This window comes from Sinocyclocheilus rhinocerous, unplaced genomic scaffold, assembly GCF_001515625.1.
Source record: "Sinocyclocheilus rhinocerous isolate Xijiao unplaced genomic scaffold, SAMN03320098_v1.1 scaffold499, whole genome shotgun sequence".
NCBI lineage: Eukaryota > Metazoa > Chordata > Actinopteri > Cypriniformes > Cyprinidae > Sinocyclocheilus > Sinocyclocheilus rhinocerous.
The window spans coordinates 1,624,063-1,638,045 of NW_015637156.1; the positions used below are offsets into that span (position 1 = coordinate 1,624,063).

General features: G+C 37.2%; 1 protein-coding gene across 1 annotated transcript; it reads left to right on the forward strand.

Annotated features, from left to right (window-relative positions):
- The first annotated feature begins 9,561 nt into the window (after nucleotides 1-9,561).
- On the forward strand, nucleotides 9,562-12,278 carry LOC107748762 (thyrotropin-releasing hormone receptor-like). Its single transcript, XM_016563701.1, has 2 exons — nucleotides 9,562-10,335; nucleotides 11,750-12,278. Exons 1-2 carry the CDS (start codon nucleotides 9,562-9,564, stop codon nucleotides 12,173-12,175), a joined length of 1,200 nt encoding a protein of 399 aa, XP_016419187.1. The 3' UTR covers nucleotides 12,176-12,278.
- Nucleotides 12,279-13,983: the final 1,705 nt, after the last annotated feature.

Below are 13,983 nucleotides of genomic sequence, written 5' to 3' on the forward strand. Positions count from 1 at the left end.
GTTCATTTAACATTATATTGTTGTCACAAAGGAACCTGCTTATTACCCAGATATAGGTATAATTATCAATACTTTAAACATAATTGTAAATATGTGTGGGGGAGATCAGGCCTATTTGTCACAGGGGGAAATTGTCACAAGGTCTATATCTTAAGATTTTGAGTCTATTTGCAATACGTGAGACGCAATACGCTAGTTGTCACACATTTTATACTGAATATTTTTTGTATGTTTGTTTTATGTTTGAAAGTCAGTGTCTGACACAAACCTTAAAGTCTTGGCTTCAAATACGCTGTTTCCAATGTTATTGGCAAGTAAAAATTGGCTATACCATTTTATTTAACACATTTTAACCTATAGTGGGGTAAGTTGTCACAATGTAACCTGCTAATTATCCAAATATATAACTGTAAATATAATCCAAATATATAACTGTAGATATAATCCAAATATATATATATATATATATATATTGCCTCAATTAAAGGTGGGGTAAGCGATTTTCCAAAAACCCTTTAGAAAACTGATTCGGGCTGAGTAGCAAAACAAACTTGTAACCAATCAACAGTAAGGGGCGTGTCTACTCATGATGTGGAGGAGAGAGCGTTCAGTGCACAGGACGGACATTAGCGAACCGAAGCGACAGAAAGATAGAGATGGTGGATAAAAAACAAAAGAGGAAAACGTCTGCAGAACAAAAGAAGGCTTAAGGCAAGAAGTAGGATCCGTGTAAATATCGGATCAGCTTTCCAGCACTGGAGAGAACTCAAGGAGCGGAAGGCCTGCGATCGGACGCCGAGGTTGCTTTGTTTCTGCTCGATAGGTGAGTAACACCGTGTCTGCGCCGCAACCGCTAAAGTCTGTCTAGTACATTGGACGCGACAAAGCGACCATTGAAAATCATTTGAAATGTGTGTCAATACGTCATAAATAGAACGCAGCAGCAGTTTTCTGTCGGGGATTTGTCGTGTCGTGCTGCGCCACATCCAGTATAGACCATAGATATGTATATATATATCTATGGTGTAAACAGCATCGTAGACAAAGAACATCATACCAACAGTCAAACATGGTGGTGGTAGTGTGATGGTCTAGGGCTGCTTTGCAGCTTCAGAACCTGGACGACTTGCCATAATTGATGGAACCATGAATTCTGCACTCTATCAGAAAATCCTGAATGAGAATATCCAGCCATCAGTTTGTGACCTCAAGCTCAAGCACACTTGGGTTATGCAGTAGGACAATCCGGACTTAAATCCGATTGAGATGCTGTGGCATGACCTTACCCAGTCCATTCATGCTCGAAAACCCTCCAATGTGGCTGAATGAAAACAATTCTGCAAAGAAGAGTGGGCCAAATTTCATCCACAGCGATGTGAAAGACTGATTGCCAGTTACCACAAACGCTTGATTGCAGTTGTTGCTGCAAAGGGTGGCACAACCAGTTATTAGATTTAGGGGGCAATTACTTTTTCACGTAGTGCCAGGCAGGTTCGGACGTCTTTTTTCCCTTAATAAATGAAATCATTATTTCAAAACTGCATTTTGTATTTACTCGGGTTATCTTTGTGTAATATTAAAATTTGTTTGATGATCTGAATCTTTTAAGTGTGAGAAATATGCAAAAAAAAACAAAAACAGGAAGAGGGCAAAAACATTTTCATGGCACTGTATATACTTTATGACAGTTAAGCAGAATGACTATGTTGAACTGTCATAAGTCATGTATTTTTTTCTGAACAAGCACATGACTTCACAAGCCCCATGATTAACCCTTGCTGTTCACTGGCATGATGCCAGCCAGTGTTACGTATGTTTAGGTGGCCATAGGTCATAATCAGAGTTCGCCTCACTGATTTCTCAGTGAAAGCTCAACGTGTACTAATGCAACACTCTGCTAGCGCACTGAATTAAACAAGACTGGTGACATCAGCTGGTTAAAACACATGAAAGACATTGCTATGCTCCAGAGGCTGAAACATTACTAGAGCATAAACTGTGAAATTGACATTTATGAGAATTTGCCCCCTGTGTGTTCAGATCTTACGTCTCTCTCTACCATGGGCTACGCATTGCATTAAGATGACTTGAGAAAGGAGCAGCAAGCGCACAGAGATGTCTCCATAAATGACAGCTGAGATGGCCTCTATTCAAAATCAGCCATAAGAGCTGCAATGCTCACAGTTTAGTCGACAAAGCGTGAACATCATAGAACTTTTCTAACAGTCGGTTTACACATGCTATTTTTACACACATGCAAGAAAGCATTATAGCAATGTGCTTCATCTCACGTTTTCGACATACATATTGCAAAAAGTGCTTGATTTAACCTTCTGACATGATCACATGAACACCCTGAATCAAAAAAAGAACTAAACTTCCTATTATTTGGAGAAATTTAGTGTTACATCACATGCTCACCAGTGGATGCTCTGCAGTGAATGGATGCCGTCAGAATGAGAGTCCAAACAGCTGATAAAAACACTGTAACCCAGAAGTAATCCACAGGACTTCAACGAGTCAGTTACACCTTGAGAAAGTGAAAAGTTGTGTGTTTTGTAAAACCATTAAACCAATGCTTCAGGCTAAAATAAGACTCCATAATCCATAATGACTCTTCCTCCAGTGAAAAATTCCTGTTTCTCTCACGTCAAAATCCACCAGCATATTTGTTTAGAGCTGTTTGGACTGTTTTTGCTTGTAAACAGTGTTTGATCTGTGCATATTTCTCACCTGCTCCAGCAAGACCACTTTTCACTGCACTATTATTGATTCATATTATAGCTGGAAGCAACAATTTTAAGTTAAAAACGTCTTGATGAATTTGTTTATTACAACCACACAGCTTTTCACTTCACAAGACCTTAATTGATGGACTGGAGTCGTGTGGATTACTTGTGGATTTATTGTGATGTTTTTATCAGCTGTTTGGCCTCTCATTCTGACGGCACCCATTCACTGCAGAGGATCCATTGGTGAGCAAGTGATGTAATTCTAAACTTCTCCAAATCTGTCCCAATGAAGAAACAAACTTATCTACATCTTGGATGGCTTTTCATTTTTGGGTGAACTATTCCTGACTTGGAATATGAAATACAACAAGTGTCACAATCAACTCACCAATCACTTTAAGTAAAGGAAGAAACATCCTGACATTACAAGAAAATCAGTGAACACTGACAAAAAAAACAACAGTGTAAATAAAACTGGCAAACAATGCAACCATATTAATTATTAATGTCCCAGTGCATTCTGGGAAGATGGCCAGTGGGGCTGAATTACAAATTTTTTTTCAGCGTGAACTATGATTGTTCATAAAAGAAAAGCAGTATTGAGATGCCTTGTGTTGCTGATAGCTTATGAGCAATCCAAGAAAACTTTTTTTGGGTTATGTTTCAGATTATTTATTTGATCTAAGAATAATAATTTTACAGAACATTGACAAAAACATGTTTGCCATCTGCGCGCAGTATGAAACGTGGGATTGTCTTTCAGAATATGAAACTTATCATATGCTTGACACTTTTCAACCAGACCGAGAATTTTATATCTAGCAGTTACTGTCAGTTACGTCGTATTTGAGAGCATAAACCTAAGGATTGTTTGTAACTTGTAAGAGTAAGATGTGACACTTTATTTCCCACTGCGTTATGTTTTGTTTATCTGCAGGTGTCTGATGTGGCATTTCTGCTGATGGATCTTTTCTGTAATAGGGCCTGTAACAGAGCACAGCTAAGAATAGCTATGGAGGAGCCAGCATGAGACATTTAAGACTCCAGCCCTTCTGTTCATAAGGGACAGACACACAAAAGCGACCTTTAGTCTCTGGAAAGTTTTGACATAACCAGATCTGTGTGTGTGTCTCTCACCACGGGAAGATACACGCTGGAGGTTTTCAGAAAGATATAGTGGGCATGCCCTGATTTTTTTGTTTCTGGTATATTAATAAATATTTGTTATGACAGATTTGAGACTGATAAGACAAGACACATTCAATGTAGGCCTACCCTAACCAAAAGGGCCATGAGTAGCCTGAAGTGCAGTACATATATTAAAGGGGTCATATGATGCGATTTCATTTTTTCCTTTCTCTTTAGAGTGTTACAAGCTCTTGGTGCATAAAGAAGATCTGTAAAGTTGCAAAGACTAAAGTCTCAAATCCAAAGAGATATTCTTTATAAAAGTTATGGTGACTGTATTTTGAAATATATACACACACACTTAAAAATAACGTGTTTTAATTATTCAAAATTTCTAGGTGTTGATATGTAGCCAGACACTGTGCGTCTTTCGCTAATAGTTTTGTACAATGTGTGTATTTATGTGTGCAGAAAAGGGTTCTTACGCAAAAATGTGTTCTTATCCTTGTACTAATATTGACGATTCCTTATTTTTCTAAATGAAGTAGCGCTTTCACTCAGGAAGTAACATAAAATGCGCCCAAACCATGTCCATATAAGGGCTTTTCGTAAGATTGGATTTAACCCATTCTTTCCCGCTCGCTCGCTTTCACGCTAGATATTGTCAGAGAACATGCGCAGAAAGATTTTTAGTAATTAAAGGTTACATTCTCAAAACTAGGTCGAACATAATATTTTTTTATATACAAGAAGCATCGTATTATTTAACACCTATTATTTGCTAGCTGTGAATACGCATATGCAGTAGGCCTATGTATTTTGTCATTCTAATTTTTTTTTTTTTTTTACTCAAAAACGAATTGCTTATTTAATTTCAGTAACACTATATTTTACGGTGTCCTTGTTACACGTTACATCTATCTACTATTATAATAACAATAAATTATGCATAATTACATGCAAGTAACCCTAAGCCAAACCCTAACCATATAGTAGTTAATTAGTATTACTCAGTACTTAAATGTATAATTACACTGTAACAACGATACCTTAAAATAAAGTGTAACCTTAATTTTTAATACACAGTATATTTTACTCCTAGGCCACTAGGAGGAGTATGTGATTTTTGTGTATATGTGCTTTCAGTTTTAAATTTTCGTTAGTTGGAATACATTTGATTTTAGTGTGAACTTTTTGATGTATTGTGTGACGTTTTATGAACAAATATGAACACAGTTTGTGAATAAGTCTACTTAGATGCTCAAGTGATACATTTGTTCATTATGTGCATTCACAGTTCAATAACATAAACTTTAGCAAGACAACGATAAGGTAGGCTACATGATCATCAAATGTATTTCTTGTTGCTTTAGCTTGGTGTGCAAAGGTTTCATTATAAGGGCTGCAGAGCAGTTCTTTTACTTTACAAGCCCTCAGGGTTTCCCCCGGAAAGGAAAAGGGTTGAACCAGCCAGTGCTGTTAATGCCTGGCCTTGAGTCATGACTCGGGCAGGACTCTGCAAGACCATTCAGCCACTGGGTCTCTGCTTTTGCCTTCACGTATTTCTCCGGGAAATGGCCCTTAAAAGAGCCTTTAACTCCAAGACCCACTTTATACACTAGGACCTGTTTTACAACCCAGCCGACAGCTGCTGAATTATAGGAACAGTATCATATTCAGCTATAGATGTGAAGCAACACTGTAATGAGAATATGAATTTGGAATAAGTGCTCTCGTTCTAATGATACTATAATGAGATTTGATGTTAAATATTTGGTATAATGTATTTCTGGCTGGAGCTTTAACATTAAAACATCAGTAATTAAAAAAAATAGATAATCAAGATCATCTCTGGGAAGGTAAGTGAACAAAGAATAGAAAATATGCTCACTTAAGCAAAAAAAATAGGCCTAATGTCAGTAATTAAGGACTAAATAAATAAATGCAAAAACATATTGCAAGAACTTCTCTATCAGTATATCACCAGGACTATCAGACGACTTAAAGGAACTGGCAATCATGATCAAAAAAGGCAAACTCCAGGAACCTCAAAAGGTTCATTTTTGAACCTTTTCTTCTAAGAGTGTAGGCTATGAGAGTGAATTAATTCAGATAATAAATCTATACAGTAGGTAGGAGTGTGTAAATAGAGACAAAATTATTTAATATATATATATTTTTTTAATTATTGAAAAGTTCTCTCACTCCTCTCCTCTTTCTGCATCGCACCACTATACTTAATCTATTTTACGCCTACTTAAAACTTTGTGTACTCTGAATATTGTTGACTCTTATGACAAACTGCTTATGGTATTCCTCATTTGAAAAACACTTTAGATAAAAGTGTTTGCTAAATGAATTTAAATGTAAATTTGCTGAGCATCATAACATAGACATTTTACCCACTGAGTACTTCATTTTAAGCTGTACACTTTTGGTTTAAGGTTGGTGCTGGTAACAGCTTTGACTGTGAATTTTAAGCATTTTGCAAGCTCAGCACCTAAAGTTACATACATACATACATACTTTAAAATGTTGATATTATCAATGGATGCTTCTCAGTGTTATCAAATAGAAAGATTTTTTCTATTTGATATGAGAAAAATGAATCAGAAAACATCACATAATTCCTCAAATCCTATGCTAAAACATACTTCTTGTTTCTTCTGTTGTTCTCACTCCAAAATGATGTCACTTCCTGGATTATGTCATGATATCATTAAGGAAATTACAAACAGGAAAGTGATATTTATTCATTAAAAGTAATATTGAGGCCATAGAAAAAAAATCTAGAAATTAATTCAGAATTCCCAGTTAAGCATGTTTCTTTTCAAACATTTTTATTAGCGAATTAAAAAAAAACAGAAAAGAAAGAAAGAACAGAAAGAAATTCCTAGAACTTCTTGATACATTGCGGTTTTGTCATGTTGGATGTGCATGGTGCCCAATGACATGACAGAATTGCAATATCGGCTCTAATCAAAGTATTAAAATAATTTTTCAAAATTACTTCCATGTTCACTTAATTGTTATATTGTGATGCAAAAATGATTTTCATCTTTAAATGATGAGATTACAAAGTATAAGACATATATGATTGAAATACGAAAATGTATATAAATGATCCAACTATACATATTTTTAAAATGAGCTGAACAGAAACATCAAAGCAAAGTTATCTATAAGTATTTTGTGAAATATTAAATAAATGTTTTATATTTTCAGTTTTTTTGCAATGATAATATGTCCTTTTTATCACATCTGCACAAAGGTTGAACTAAGAGCATGTACAGTGCATGTCAGTCTCATTCATTGGCAGTTCCTTCCTTTGACACAAGGCAGCAGCAAAGCACAAATGTGCAACCGAATTTCTCCATCCACATGCATTATGCTGCTTTGCCAGACACTAAACATCACTTGCATTTTAAGTAGTCTTCATTTCATGCATTTTACAAGAGGGACATATTTTTAAACCGCATAGCACTGGTCAGTCTGTGATGGTAAAGATCATTTAAAAACGTCATTCATCTCAAGCGGTTTCTGTTTTAAATGAAAGATCTAAGAATATGGATCAATCAATTTGGACATAATCGTGACATTGTCCCAGTGGTGCCACTCCACCAGCTAATTGGGTTGTGAACTCCTCTCTCGGTTTCCCTTGGAAACAGACCCCTAAATAAATGCTGAAGTGGCTTGGCATGATAAGGTCTCTTCTGTCTATATGCCATAAGCACAGTTGGTGAGGAGGAGAGCTTTTCTCATGTTCATAATAGAGCAACTGTGCTGTCCCACATGAGTCAATTACTCTTATAAAGAATTAAAGAAACCTTACATGGCTGTTAAAATAGCTGCCAAATGTTACAGAGTAAAAAAATAAATAAAAAGAGGGAAAAAAGGAATTGTCAAAGGCACGGCACGATATGTTACATAAGCTAATGTTATTATTTTAACTATTTGTTCTCTGAGATAATGCACTGTGGGACCACGACAAAACAACAACGTAGAAAGAATAAAAGAAAATAATATAATGCACAACCTCTAAACTTACTGTTTAAAATTTGCCATGCAGACTTTTGCTCTCACATGCACCTGCTAATAATTCAGTGAAGTGATGTGATTAAATTTCATGGGCCAAATTGAAGACAGGGACCTATGGCTCAGAGAAGTTTCGGGCATTAACACTGTCATTCATGTGTCACCTGGAAACAGCTCCTGTCTGAGCCAGATGAAAAGATCTCTTGGTCATTATAACATAGGCCGAGCTATTTCTTTTCTAACAGAGAGTGCCTAAAATGAAATTAATTGAAAATAGGTTTTGACCAAAGAGGAGACAGTTTTTCATTGAACATTTCTCCTATGAATTCTGATCAAAAATGTCCTGGTTTGTTGTATCAAGCTTTTACATTTTATGTGAATGCCATTTGATCAGTGAAAAACAAAGGCAGTTACCTCAGGCCTTTCAAATTAAAGTAAACATTCTTTCTTACAATTTATGGATACATTAATTCAACTTCATAATGTCAAATAGAAGCTGAGAAAACAATACTCAAAAGCTTAAGTATTTAAGTTAAGACATATATTAAATATTTCTATTAAATATTTAATTAAAACTACGTGGAAAACAAAACATGCTTTGATTATAGTGAATTAAATAAAACGTGTAGGAACAATTTTCACTCAGACATGGCTAGTAAATTTAACAAAATGTTCATTTAAACATGAAATTTTGAAGCAGAAAGACTGAAATCGTTTTTTCTTGTAAAACACGCTCAAATAATCTTCGAAAACAGTGTATGAAAAATTAGGACAGTTTACCTACAAAAGTTTTGTAGCCTTTTTTGGCAGTTGTATGTTGTGCATACTGGAACACATTAACAAATCATCTGCAACATTTTGTGTTAACTAAATAGACGCTTGCACGTCGCGTTAAGGTAACCACAGCAACAAGCTGCTCGAGCATTTTTGACAAAATAGTAGCCTATTATTTACTTATTTAAGATATAATCACAAACATGTTTAAAACGTATTTTTATTCACTACTGACAAGTGCCTTTAAAATGTCTTCATTCCCACACTATATAGCTAGCCTACACAAATGTGGAAAAGTATTAAATCAAGTCACATGTGCATGAATAATACAGACATAAACAATCCATCCATCTGATGGATCGATTCAAATCTTTACCTTACCTTTATCTTTAAATAAAAACTTGTGTCGCATATCAGTGACACACACAGGATATTAATAGGACCATAAAATCTTTCATAAAAATTAACCAAGGTCATAAGATAATGTATAAGACTCGAAATATTATGCCAGGTTTTCGTTTGACTGAATTGTATGCGTGCGTGAAACGCCCCCTTTTCTGATCACGCAGCCAAAGCGAGACTAAATTCAGCACCATGTTCAGGAGATCCATCATCTGATCTACTGCAACAGCAGAGAGCACATCTGTCTTCAGTCCAATAATTCCATTACATTTAGAGGAGAATCAACTCTGGAGATCGATTATGTGATTTATGTTATGATTTCATATTGTACACTAATATAAATTAGTTTTCTCTGATGACCAAGAACTGAACTCGAGGCGCAAATCAAGCACAATCAAAGTTCTAAGAGGGATGAGCCGCATTTAATTAGGCTATGTCAACTCAACGGAATAAAAATCTGAAAAAAAAAACGGAATTAGACTTTTTGAGAATGGAGAACTTGACAGTATTCAACGATACTCTGGAAACTTGGACTGACCGCAGTGTCGAATACAAGGTGATCAGCGTCCTCATAGTTTTCCTCATATGCGCTCTCGGGATAGTTGGAAACGTGATGGTCATCCTGGTGGTTCTCACCACCAAACATATGCGGACCCCGACCAATGGCTATCTGGTTAGTTTGGCTGTCGCAGACCTGATGGTGTTGATCGCAGCCGGTCTGCCGAGCATAGCGGACAGTTTGTTCGGTTCGTGGATTTTTGGGCACGCGGGGTGCTTGTGCATCACATACTTCCAGTATCTAGGAATCAACGCATCCTCGTGCTCCATAACAGCGTTCACTATAGAGAGATACATCGCTATATGTCACCCGATCAAAGCACAGTTTTTATGCACGCTCTCGCGCGCGAAGAAAATTATTTTTGGAGTTTGGGTTTTTACGTCGCTTTACTGCGTAATGTGGTTTTACCTGTCCGATATTCAACAGGTGCTCTACAAAAATATGACTATAATAATGTGCGCTTACAAAGTGTCAAGAAACCTTTACCTACCCATATATTTTTTCGATTTTGGCATCTTTTTTGTTCTGCCACTCACTCTTGCTACTGTCCTGTACGGCCTCATTGCGAGAATCTTGTTTCTTAATCCTCTTCCGTCGTACCCCAAGGAGGACAAGAACGGGTATGACAACTTCTCCAAAGCCCAAAAGAACAAGATGAAGAATTCCAGCCGCTGCTCCAGCACGACCGCAGCATCCAGAAGACAGGTGAGAGGAACATCTTATAGGCTATCAAAACTTTCAGATTTAAAACAACAACATATGCTCTTAAATGTAGTCGATAGTGGCATACAAAAAATTGAGACATAGGCTACGTTTGTTCTTCTTTTCATGAATTATGCCTGAATTGAAATAAAACGATTAAATACAGCAAAATTACACATTTAATGCTTTAATTTTTATTTCCTTTTTTTTTTTTTTTTCAAGTCTTTTTTTCAGGTTGGATGAAATGATTGATTACGGAACAGATCATCGTTAGATAGATAGATAGCTAGATAGATAGATAGATAGACAGACAGACCTATCAGTCTTTAGGACAGACAGACAGACCGACCTATCAGTCTATACCAGGGGTGGCGAACGTCGGTCCTGGAGAGCCGCAGCCCTGCAGAGTAGACAGACAGACAGATCTATCAGTCTATAGGACAGACAGACAGACCGACCTATCAGTCTATACAGACAGACAGACAGATAGATCGATCTATCAGTCTACACAGATAGATAGATAGATAGACAGACAAGACAGATCTATCAGTCTATAGGACAGACAGACAGACCGACCTATCAGTCTATACAGACAGACAGACAGATAGATCGATCTATCAGTCTACACAGATAGATAGATAGATAGACAGACAGACAGATCTATCAGTCTATAGGACAGACAGACCGACCTATCAGTCTATACAGACAGACAGACAGACAGACAGACAGATAGATCGATCTATCAGTCTATACAGATAGATAGATAGATAGATAGACAGACAGACAGATCTATCAGTCTATACAGACAGACAGATCGATCTATCAGTCTATACAGACAGATAGATAGATAGATAGATGATAGATAGACAGACAGACAGACATAGACATACAGTGCCGTGAAAAGGTTTTTGCCCCCTTCCTGTTTTTTTAATTTTTTGCATATTTGTCACACTTAAAAGATTCAGATCATCAAACCAATTTTAATATTACGCAAAGATAATGCAAGTAAATACAAAATGCAGTTTTTAAATGATAATTTCATTTATTAAGGGAAAAAAGCTGGAAATCACTTAAATAGAAAGTCTGACAAAGTGCTTAAAGAGCAACATAAAGATTTAAGTCTGGACTTTGACTTGGCCACTCCAAAACCTTAATTTAACTATTTTGTTTCTCATCTGTTCTTGAATTTCATTAGATCGCGGCATGATGTGTTGCTCTTTAAGCATGCTTAAATAGAACCTGTCTGACAAAATTTTGCCTACCAAAATTACTCCAAGAGCGCAACGACGACTCATCCAGGAGGTCATAAAAGGCAAAAACTTTTTCACACCACTGTAGATAGATATGTCATAAAAACATGTTTTACACTGAACCGAAACTAGTTTCTAACACTGTTTCTGTGATTTCTTCATGAAAGGTTACAAAAATGCTGGCAGTGGTGGTTGTTCTGTTCGCTGTGCTTTGGATGCCGTACCGCACTCTAGTGGTGGTGAACTCCTTCCTGCAAGAGGCCTACCTGGACACCTGGTTTCTGCTGTTCTGCCGCACATGTGTCTACCTCAATAGCGCCATCAACCCTCTTATCTACAACGCCATGTCTCAGAAGTTCCGCGCCGCCTTCCGAAGGCTCTGCCGCTGCGGACGCAATGCCCAGGCGAACAAGGCAGCCTATAGTGTGGCACTAACCTACAGTGTTGCCAAGGAAACGTCAACGGTGGAAAGCACAGGGCATTTTTCAACCGAGATAGATGATTTGACGCAGACAGATGAGCTGTTTCCTGATAAGAAGCTTCTGTATCCAGAGGACTGTGAATTTAGGAAGGAGACTTTCAGTCAGGCCTGATAAACTCACAACAGCTACACACACCATGAATCTCAGAATACTCTAACGAGATCTAACATAACACTACATATTGAACTGCAGGGACAGCACTTTAAAAGTTTCACTTTATCTTGATTTAAAAAAAGCATGCTCAATACAGTCGAATTCATCTTCCTGTCTCGATCACTTGCCAAACAGCTCTTTAGAACCTGAAATGAAACCACTATTACATAAGTTGCACGGTTGCATTATCTGCTGGAGTCATGATTCTTAATTAAAATCGCAGTGTACTGCATATGTATTGCAGGGTAAACTGAAGTACATATTGATCTGAAAATATCTTTAGGGGTTGCCATTGTGATTAATGAGTGGCCTTTTTCCCCTGCAGACCTCTGGGGAAAAAATGCTGAAACTGTATTATTCTGCAGTTGTTTCAGAAGTGTTCAATAAGAGTTAACTTAGTTTACATCCCACTATATAGAAATATATATTTATATAATACACAATGCTTTCAATCTAAACTTAAAATTAACGCATAGGTTTTTTTGGTCATTTTGATATGTGAAAGTCATTGGCATTCTGATATCACACTGAAGAAAATTTAGACTAGAAGTTTTATGAGCACCTTTTTATGTAAACTGAATGTAAATAAGCAAATGAATGAACAAACAAATGCATGAATAAAAGATGAAATAGATATTACATTTTTACATCGACAGCATTTAAGTAAGATCTGTTAAGTTGAGTCATTCTTAAAGCTGAATATATTTGATGTGCCATTAGCTCCACCAGCTGGACAGGGTTGCCAGGTGTGCAAAAAGAAAACCCATCCTAATTGCTAATCAAAACTAGCCCCAAACTAGTCCAATTGCGTTTTTTCCAAGCTTGTTTTTTTCCCGTTCCGTCGAAACCACATTCTGGGGGGAGATCACTAATGCGGAGTTCACAGTGCACGATTTTAGCACCGATTTTCACTCGCCGTAAGGTTTTGCGAAATCTCCGAAAAATGCCTGAATTCAGAGGCAAATCGGTGCTCGTTCACACAAGTGACAATCATACAGTGTGAATTATCAGATGCGAGTTCTGACTGAAAATACATCGGCAATAACCTACAACCAATGAGAGAGCAAGATACAGGGCAGCGGGAAGTTCGGGGAGGAGTTATAAACCACAATATCAGCAAACATGGCTTCGGCTCCGAGAAAGGATCCTTCTTGGTCAATTTGGACCCAAGAAATGGAGAAAACCTTTTGTTAATAACATTTCCATTCTCGCGCAAGAACTCTGATCTCATGCGTGATCTTGCATTATTTCCTTATCGCTTCTCGCGTGCGTTTGGTTGTGAAACGTAGTTTGTAGACCAGAGTTGTCGGCGATTTTTACTACTGTACAGTCATGCAGTGTGTAACCTCCTGTCGCCATCGTGCAATGTGAACACAGCAGCAACTGAATGCTACCCCAGATAGTTGTGCAGCGTGAAAACAACGGTGATCCGACGACTTTGAAAATCGTGCAGTGTGAACTCGTCATAAGAAACAACCTGCGGCAACAGAGTAAAAGTAGCCCAATTCTGTGGGAAAACCACAGACTTGGCAACACTTCAACTGGAAATGCATGAATAATCGTTTTCTCTCACGTTTCCCAAACACCCCCCTTGATTGCCATTGGTCATATAAAACAAACAGTCCTGCCCCAAACTCATGCTATTAGTTAAGCCAATGTCACATTTTCACTTAGGGGTGTACTCACTTTTGTGGCCAGCGGTTTAGACATTAATGGCTGTGTGTTGAGTTATTTTGAGGGGACAGCAAATTTACACTGTTATACAA

Excerpts from the sequence above, each read along its gene's own strand:
- LOC107748762 (XM_016563701.1), top strand. The coding sequence starts at position 9,562 with ATGGAGAACTTGACAGTATTCAACGATACTCTGGAAACTTGGACTGAC. Across the intron at positions 10,336-11,749 it reads CCGCAGCATCCAGAAGACAG|GTTACAAAAATGCTGGCAGT; the intron begins GTGAGAGGAACA and ends TCTTCATGAAAG.